This window comes from Equus przewalskii, chromosome 9, assembly GCF_037783145.1.
Source record: "Equus przewalskii isolate Varuska chromosome 9, EquPr2, whole genome shotgun sequence".
Classification (NCBI taxonomy): Eukaryota; Metazoa; Chordata; class Mammalia; order Perissodactyla; family Equidae; genus Equus; species Equus przewalskii.
In genome coordinates this window covers 20,694,434-20,704,162 of record NC_091839.1, presented here as the reverse complement: position 1 = coordinate 20,704,162, position 9,729 = coordinate 20,694,434, and the positions used below count along the sequence as shown (strand labels likewise).

At 48.6% G+C, this 9,729-nt stretch overlaps 1 protein-coding gene across 1 annotated transcript; it reads left to right on the top strand.

Moving 5' to 3' along the window:
* Positions 1-2,711, top strand: LOC103540623 (myeloid cell surface antigen CD33-like). The gene is made up of 5 exons (XM_070559533.1): positions 1-16; positions 193-243; positions 308-688; positions 950-1,228; positions 2,620-2,711. Exons 1-5 carry the CDS (start codon positions 1-3, stop codon positions 2,709-2,711), a joined length of 819 nt encoding a protein of 272 aa, XP_070415634.1.
* Positions 2,712-9,729: the final 7,018 nt, after the last annotated feature.

Below are 9,729 nucleotides of genomic sequence, written 5' to 3'. Positions count from 1 at the left end.
ATGGGTGGGTCTCAGGGTGTCTGAGCTGCAGGCTGTCCACCCGCTCTGTGTAGAGGGACAAGTTCTGGTCTGCACTTCCTCTTCTGTGAATGGCCAAGGTTGTGGCCTCCTCCCATTTAACTTGGGCCCCCCAAAATCATCCCCTCCCACTTGCCTTCCATTTCTCCTTTCACACGCAAGACGCACGTCCAGAACCCTCCATCTCAGAGATGCTGCTGCTGCTGCTGCCCCTGCTGTGGGCAGGTGAGTGGGCCAATGGGGAGAGGGAGGGTGGGATAGGACTCTATCTAATCTCATTTCCCTACAGCTTCCCTGGCTCAGAGTGAAATATTCTGGCTGCAAGTGCAGGAGTCAGTGACGGTGCAGGAGGGTCTGTGTGTCCGAGTGCCCTGCAGTGTGTTCTACCCCCAGGATGACTGGAATGATTCTACCCCAGCTCATGGCTGCTGGTTCCAGGAAGGGGCAAATCCATACCAGGATGCTCCTGTGGCCACAAATGACCCAGATCGTGAAGTACAGGAAGAGACGCAGGGACGATTCCACCTCTTTGGAGACCCCCAGACCTACAACTGCTCCCTGGACATCACAGATGCCAAGAGGAGGGACAATGGAAAATACTTCTTTCGGATGGAGACAAATAGAACAAAATGGAATTATAAATCTAACCCTCTCTCTGTGCGTGTGATGGGTAAGGAGTGGGCTCCAGGTCACCCCAGAGGGGAAGGACATGGGGAAAGTGGGGCAGAGCTGGGATGGGACCCTGCTCATGGCAAGATGGGGGAGCTACACAGTGTTGGGGCTCAGAGAGAGAAGCTGAAGCAAAGCCCAAGGCTTGTAGGTCCTAGGTGTCTGCTCCCCCATGGGTGGGTCTCAGGGTGTCTGAGCTGCAGGCTGTCCACCCGCTCTGTGTAGTGATTCTGATTCTCATTTCTCCCCACCTCCTCACCAGCCCTGACCCATACTCCCCACATCCTCATCCTGGGGATCATGGAGTCTGGCCACCCCAGCAACCTGACCTGCTCTGTACCTTGGGCCTGTGAGCGGGGCATACCCCCCATATTCTCCTGGACATCAGCTGCCCTCACCTCCCTGGGCCCCAGGACCCACTTCTCCTCAGTTCTCACCCTCACCCCACGGCCCCAGGACCATGGCACCAACCTCACCTGTCAGGTGAAGTTCCCTGCAGTTGGTGTGACTGCGGAAACAACCATCCAGCTGAATGTCACCTGTGAGTGTTGGGCCAGGACGCCCAGGTTCCCGAGGGTGTGGTGGGGTCTGAAGGTCCAGGCTGGTGATGCCTGGTGATTTTTTCCTGGGTGACTGGCTGTAGGGGACCTAGAAAGATACCAACCCTGTCCCTCTTGCATTTCTGTGGTTCAGGGTAGGGGGGAAGCCTACACTCATCTCACCCCCCCCCCCTTCCCACTGAAAGAGGAATCACTCTTCTCGTCCTAGGTGCTCCAGAGGACCAAACAATCGGTGTCTGTCAAAGGGACAGCACAGGTAGGAAGGAGCTCCCCTGGGCTGTAGAGAGCAGGGCCTCTTCCAGCTCAGGGCAGGGCTGGGTCCCTGCCTCACTCTGGACTCACCCTGGTGACCAGAGAGGCCCTTGTGTGTGAACCCAGTGGTACCTCCTATCCTCAGCCCCCATGGCCTCTGTGAGCAGCTGTCCCCATTGGTCCCTCACTCCCCTCAGACTTCTCCAACACAGCTCAGCTCCATAAGGAGAACAGGACAGCATTCACACAGCAGAGCCCACCTCTTGAGGCCTCTTATTAGTCTCCTGACAACTCTCCATCCTCGTCTTCTTATTTTCCCCTAATAGTTTGTAAGTTACATATTTTTGAACAGGTAATATATTCATGTGGCCAAAAGCTCAAAATTAACAGCAGAGTCTGTCCTCAGGTGCCAAGTCCCCTCCCAGGGAGTGACCAATGTCCATACACTGCTCTGAGCCTTGGTTTGTCTACCTAAAGGATCTTACGGGTCCTTTGACATCAGTAGTGCAGACTGTCCTCATTCTCCTCCATGACTGTGCAGTATCCCATGGCCTAGATGGATGCTGATTCTGTACACATCTTCTACTAATGGAGAAACATGGCATTAATTTTATTCTACTAACAGAAACGCTGCAATTGGCAATCTCATTTCTCCCTTCACACTTGTGTGTTTATCATGGTGGGATAAATTCCTAACAGCAAAATAGCTCGATCACCTGTCCTTTCTATTTTTTTGAGAAATATGGCCAAGGTGTTCTCCATCAAGGAGAATTCTCAGAATTGAGGGCTGAAAGTGTGTATTTTCAGCAAATCAGTACGGGTTGATTCTTTCGGATCTTTGCTGGTATCGAGGAAAAATCTGACATCTCCATATAGTTTTTTGAGTTTATTTACATTATTTTTATTGAGGAAAAATTCATATATAATATGATCACTACTTGTGCCATTTTCAAGTGTACAACTGTTGGCTTTTAGTACATTCACACTGTTGCCTAACGATCACCACTATCTAATTCCATCCATCTAACATTTTCATCACCCCAAAGAGAAGCCCTGTGCCCATGAAGCAGTCACTCTCCATACTCCCCTCCCCAGCCATCCTCATCCCACTTTCCCTCAGGGAGATCAGGGCCCGTGGCAGAGGTGGTTCTGGTGGCCATTGTGGAAGTGACTGTGAAGACCCTGCTCCTCCTCCTCATCTTACTCATGTGAGCATTGTGCCAGGGGGAAAGGGAGGTGTGGGGAGGGCAGGGGGCACGTGGCTGAGCCCCAGAACCATTGCCTGTGGGGCCCAGCAGGTCAGGCAGCGGGTTGGGGGTAGAGGATCCACAGGGACAGCCACAGTGCCCCACCCCCCAAGTGTCCAGGATGGCAGGTACCCGTGTGCCACAGAGCTGCCCTCTCCCACCTCAGTCACCTCCGCAGACCCTGAACTGAGAAGAAGGGGTGAGCCAGCTGCCAGCTGTACCACCATCTGACTAGACTGAAAGGCCCTGGTCTCTTCTCTCAGAATGAGTTCCTACAGGAGGAAGGTGATGAGGCCTGCTGGGGGCATGGAGGATGCAAACACCATCCTAGGTTAACCCCTCAGGTAAGCGAAGTGGGTGTCTCACCATCCAGTATCCCATCGCACACCTCCCCAAGATTGGCCCCCAGGATTGCTACACTCAGCATGGACAAAGTGGAGCTTCCAGTTTCCTCCCTAAACCAATTTCTCTGCTAGGTTCCCCATCACAATCATGAAACCATGGCCCCATTGCTAAGGCCAGAATTGGGGTGTGGTTCTCCGCTGTACCTCCTTCCTTTCTCCCCGATCCACCCATCCATAAGTCTTGTTCATCCTTCCTCCTACACAACTCATCTTGCTGCCCATCTTCTCCCCATTCTGATCTGGTTGTTCCTGGGGCCTCATCTCTTCCCTGCATCTCTGAACCCACTTCATCTCTTGCCCTCATCTCTCTCCTCAACACAGGCCTCCAGACTGTGTTTCCAGAGAACGTCATCGTCCACATCCTGCAGAGTATGAACAACTACACGTCCTCTCCATGGCCAGAGACCAAGGGGCCAACACCACAGGCTGGATTTGAAGGCTTGGTGTGTCTGTCCTCTGCTGGACTCCCCGCTAGATTCCTCCCTCTTCCTGCATCTGGCAATGTCTCCACCCCCAGCCGAGTCAGGGCCTCTGTGACTCTGACTTTGCATGTACAGTTCCACCTCCTGAAATGCCCTTCCCTCCCTCTTCCAGCTTCTCAAAGTCCTGCTTATCCCTCGGGCTCAGTCTTACATGCCAACCAGGTGTGTGTGTGTGTATCATTCCTTGGTTCTGAGCAGAGTAAGATTCAGTCATTTATTTATAAACTCCTGAGCAAGTATTACAGAAGACCTACTATGTCAGCATTGTTGTAGGTGCCGGGGGTGCATTGGTGAACACAGCATCCAAAATCCCTGTCAGAAGACTGTCATTCTGGAGACAAAAAGGATAGAAATCAAAAGAAATAAAATTAGAAATAATATTAGAGCATGTTGGATGGCAATGTGTGTTTGAAGAAAAATCATGAAGGGAAAGGAGCACGTGACATCTTGGGGAGAATTTTCTACATCTGAGAGTGTGAGGAGTGATGTTGGAGCAAAGACTTAAGATGGTAAGAAACTAGATTCTGTGTTTGCCTGAGAGAAAATAATCCCAGGAAAATGGAAGAGAGAAGACAGTGAGTGGAAGAGCATGAGGTAGAAGCTCACCTGGTGTGTTGGGGAAACAAGAGGAAGTTTGACAGCGGAGGGAGGTATAAGGAGGGGAGAAGCTGGGAGGATGGTGCAGACCATGTGCTGGGGCAGAGGCTGTGAGGCCCTGCAGGAAATGCAAGAATCTGAAAGCCATGGAGGGTGTGAATGAACTTTCATTTTCACAGGATCCCCATTGAGCTCTGTTCAGAAAAGGCCAGAGTGGGTCCACAGCAGCAGCTCAGAGACTGGGACGGGACTGCTGAGTTCTCTAGGCAGGAGGTGATGGTGACTTGAACCAGGGAGTGGGGTGGAGAGTGAGGGTTTATGTTTAGATGTATTACGAAGATGGAAGTAGCAGGGTTTCATAATAGATGTGAGGAGTGAGGGAGAGAGAGGAGCAAGGATGATGCCCAAATGTTTCTCCTGAGCAACTGGAAGGATAGAGTTGTGTTCTATGAAGGACACCAGAGAGTAGAGTTTGGAAGGGGGATGTTTATTCTGAGAAGCCACTTGACATCTAATTGGGGACATCAGCAAGAGAGGTGGATGTGAATGTCTGGAGATCAGGACAGGGGTTCTCGCTGGAGATGTGAGGACATAGATCCATGTAAGTGATGACAACAGATGAGGTAAAAAGGGACAGATAGCACACAGAAGAAAAGGACACAAGGGAACACATTTGCCGAAGCTGATCCCAAAACAGCAGGTTTAATGCAGAGGCAGAAAAGGGGTAAAAACTTGGTTTGAGCAAGTTCAGGAGAGAATTGGAGGAGGGGAGATGGGAAGAGAGGGTACAGACAACACTTGGAGGAGTTTGGCTGCGAAAAGGAACAGGATAATGGGTCAGTGAAGGAGGGCTTTTCTCTGTTATTCTCTGAATTCTCCCTGGAGACAGCATCTCTCTGATTTCCTACCTTTATTAGCTCTCTGGGGCAACTCTCACGAATGACTACATACTTGATGTCTTAAAACATAAGGAATATATTTTCTCATAGTGCAGGAGGCCAGAAATCCGTGGAGGGGAGGAAAAATATTTTCTATCTGTCCTTGTAAGTTCCCGGCTGAGATCCACCTAAGACAAAACGTATCAGAAGAAGAATACATACAATTATATTTAACGTAAGTTTAATGTGGCACAGGATCCTTCTTATGGAAATGAGGACTTGAGTTAAGGGCTAAACATGAGTATTTTCCTGCTAGATTTGATGCAAAGTGGAAAATCGTGCAGAGATATGATAGGACAAAGAGTGTGACCTAAGTGCAGTAAACTGGGGGAAAATTAGCAAGGCCTGTTTCTTCATATTCCTCTCTGTGTCCCTTAATCTTAGGAGATAAGATGTTCCTCTCCTCCAGGTACAGGGAGGGCGCCTCTCAGTGAGGGTTTATGACCCGCTTCAAGAGAAGGTCAGAAAGTCCTTCCTGCACATGATGTTCCTCAAATTCCTCCAACTTGAAACAGCCAATATTCAAAGGTGCCACAACTTGAGGGAAGATATCCTGAACCACATCATCCAAAATCAGTTTTACTTGGCAGAAATCAAGAAGTTTGTAGGATGCACTCCATTAGAGGCACAAGGAGAGAATCCACCTCTTGCTTCTCCCAGATGATTGTGCTGCTGGCATTCCTTGACTAGCACATTGCTCTGTCCCTGTGGTCATGTGGCTCATGGTCCTCTGTGTGTAGAACATCACCTTCTGCTTGTCTCTTAGAAGGACACTTGGGACTAGATTTAAGGACCAACCCAGACTATCTAGGATCATCTCCACAGGACAAAATCCTTACCTTAATCACACCTGCAAAGAACTTTCTTCCTTACAGGGGAATCTTTACGTGGTCCAGGGATTAAGACCTGGGTATCTTTGAGTGGTTACATTTCTCATGTGACCTTTTACACCCTGAATTCCCCCATCTGCCCTTCAGAACTTCTCCCCTTAATCTTCTTTGCTCTGCTCTTCCACATTCTGACACACTAGTGGGTCATCTTGTTATCGAACCTGAAGTGAGTTCATTCACTCGTTGCGTAGCAAGCCAATCTCTGACACCAGGTGTGGTGGAAGAAAGTAGGAATTTTATTTTTGCACAGCGCTGAGCAAGGAGAGAGGGCAGCTAAAGCTCAAATCCCAAACTCCCCAAAAAGCTAAAAGGAAGGGTTTTCATTTGGAGTTTTAGGTAGGGGAGGGGGAACATATGGCCTTGCTGGTCGGAGCTTTCCCACCAGCCTGTCTTTGGCCTGGAGACACTTGCAGAGAGGAGGAAGTCTGTGACCTTGCTGGTCAGCAGCTTTCCCACCAGTCTGCATCTCTTTGTGGGGAGGAGATAATCCAGGATCTTGTCCTTGACGGTGTCTGTCTCCATGGAGAATAGTGGATTCTGGAGACAGGAAGCCAGAGAGTAAGCAAGGAATGAGTGTTTTGGTTTTAACCCCATATATGCTGGGTTTAATGTGGGGAAACTGATATCAGGGTAGGTATCAATCTCATGGGTGACACACATCCTGGGGAATGGGTGCCTGTTATTCTTTAAAAGCTGCGATGGAGAGACTAAAAGCTACAGATTGGGAGAAATTACCTGCAAATACGTAGCTGATGGAGGCCTAGAATATATCTAGAGTGTATCTAGAATATATCAAATACTCTCAAAATAAAACATAAGTAAACAAACCAATAAAGGATCTGTTTTATGTATATTTTAAAAACCTGCTACTCAACAACAAAAAAACCAAACACGCCTCTATAAAAATTTGCTAAGGAGGGGCTGGCCCCGTGGCCGAGTGGTTAAGTTCACGCACTCCGCTGCAGGCGGCCCAGTGTTTCGTTGGTTCGAACCCTGGGCGTGGACATGGCACTGCTCATCAAACCACGGTGAGGCAGTGTCCCACATGCCACAACTAGAAAGACCCACAACAAAGAATATACAACTATGTACCGGGGGGCTTTCTGGAGAAAAAGGAAAAAGAAAAATTTGCTAAGGATTTCATAGACATTTCTCCAGAGACATACAAATGCCAAATAACACACGAAAACATGATCAGCATTGCTAATATGAGGGAAGTGCAAATTACAACCACACCATGAGGTACCCTTCCCACCCATTAGGGTGGCTATTTAAGGAAAGAAAAGGAGGAAATAGCAGTTGCTAGCAAGGTTGTGGAGAAAATGGAACTCCTGTGCTTTGCTCTTGATGGTAAATGGTGCATCTGTTGTAGAAAATAGTCTGGCAGTTTCTCAAAACATTAAAAATAGAATTATTATATGGTCATCATTTCATTTTATGGATGTGTACCCAAAGAATGGAAAGCAGGAACTTGAATAGGTATCTGTACACTGATGTACTTAGCAGCATTATTCACAATAACAAAAAGGTGGAAGCCATGCAAGGGTCCATCAACAGATGGAAGGATTAACTAAATGTGAAAAACACATACAATGGAATATTGTTCAGCCACAAAAGGAAGTCTATTCTCACACATGCTACAATGTGAATTGGAGGCATTAGGCTAAGTGAAATAAGCCAGTCACAAGAGAACAAATGCTGTAGATTGCGCTTCAATAAAGTATCTGGAGCAGGTAAATTCACAGACCAACAGAAAATAGAATGGTGGTGCCCAAGGTCTTAGGCAGGAGAAATGGAGAGTTATGCATTTAATGGGCACAAACTTTCAGTTTGGGAAGAAGAAGAAGACGTGGAGATGGATTGTGGTGATGGTTGCACAACAATGTGAATGTGCTGAATGCCTCTGACCCGAACAACTAAAAATGGTTGAAGTGGTAAAGTTTTTGTTATGTGTATTTTACCATGATAGTAATGATAAATGCTGCGAAAGATTTAATCAGTCACTTCACCAAAGAAAAAAACAGACGGCAAATAAGCACAGGGAAACATGCTCTGGATTGCTGGGAAGACGGTGGCATAGGAGGACTCTGAACTCATCTCCTCCCATGGACACAGCAAATTTACAACTAATCTTGGAACGATTACTCCTGAAAAAGAACTGAAAACTGGATAAAAAGAACTCCCACAGTAATGGATGGTGCTGATTGATGTGGAAAATTCCTTTCTGGAGAGGAAAAAGCCACACTCTAGCAATGGCACTTCACAGCCAGGAGCAATCTTAAGCTATGAAGTCTTCCCTGGAGGAATGGGAGATCTGAGTGGGAGAGCTTTGCCACAATTAGCAGCTTTCGGACTCAGCATAACCGAGATGAGCGTCGTAATATCTAGGGTTGCTGGCTATAAACAATAGGGAATACCCCCCAAAAAAGATGTCAGACATAAAGGAGAGAAAGTCTGCTCTCAAAGGACCCATTCACAAATTCACCCATTTTGGAAAGCAACGCAAAATCAGCAGAAATATAGGTGCAGAGCCCTTTGGTGGAAAGAGACTCACTTGATAGGCTCTGGGTGCATCTCAGTGAGAGGTGAGAGCTTCCCAGGCTGGAACCACCACCCCAGGGACTGCGACATTGGTGGCAGCCATTATTGTGACCTTGTACTGGCATGCTAGCACTGACACTGGCAGATGTAATTAGAGTTCTTCCCCTGGCCTGCTAGCCCAGGGGTCTGCACCACTCCTGGAGCACTGATTTAATCCAGTTCAGCCAGTGCAGGCAGCCTGACCTAGGGACTTGCCCTTCCCAACAGAAAGCCCTCTGGGAACTGGTAGACCCACATAGGTGGGGCATGTGGGACCTCTGCAGCATGGCAGGGCATAGGCAAGGGGCAGGGCATGTGTGAGGGGCAGGCCTGGGTTGGTGGAGTGTGTGGGGCCTCTGCAGTGGGGAGACTTGGTTTTTTTATGTGGGTCAGGGCACACACACTTGACAGGACTGTACTGGCTGGGCGTGAGGCCCTATGGGCAGTGGGGCTTGTCAGTTGCAGCAGACTTATGCTTCTCAAACTTCCACATAGGGGATCAGCCCAACATTTCAACACCTGAAACACTTGTGTGCCTCCATGCATGGGCCAGCCACACACAGCTGCACTCCTGAGAGAGCTGACAATAGCCTTGCAGGACAGAGGCCCACAGCAGTCATAAGCCCCTGAGCCTAGCAATGAGCCACACTGGAGGCCTACTCACATAACAGAAAAACTGCAGCAGGAATGGGCTATTAGACCTTGCAGTCAACTGTGCTGGAGCTCCTGATGCCCAATAAAGTCAGTGAAGGGGTCCACAGCAGCTGCAAGCAACTTAGAAATGCAGCCAGCTGGCCAGGGGGACAGCCTAGCCTTCTCATGCACCTGCAGCAAGAGCAGCCCTGCCAGAAAGAAGGACTCACATGGCCCACACAGGGGACACACCTGGAATATTTGCAACTGGTAATGAGAGGGAAGCACACTGCTGGGCCTCATAAAGTGTCTCTTACATACAGCCACCTCTCCAAGTTTGGGAGACACAGCTGATCCACCTAATACACAGATATAAGCACACAGAAAGAAGCAAAATCAGAAAGCAAAAGAACACATTCCAAATAAGTTTACAGGACAAATCCTCAGAAGAAGAACTAA

Bases quoted from the DNA above. Each gene is read 5' to 3' on its own strand.
- LOC103540623 (XM_070559533.1), top strand. The intron at 244-307 runs GTGAGTGGGCCA...ATTTCCCTACAG, and splicing joins GCTGCCCCTGCTGTGGGCAG to CTTCCCTGGCTCAGAGTGAA. The intron at 1,229-2,619 runs GTGAGTGTTGGG...ACTTTCCCTCAG, and splicing joins CATCCAGCTGAATGTCACCT to GGAGATCAGGGCCCGTGGCA.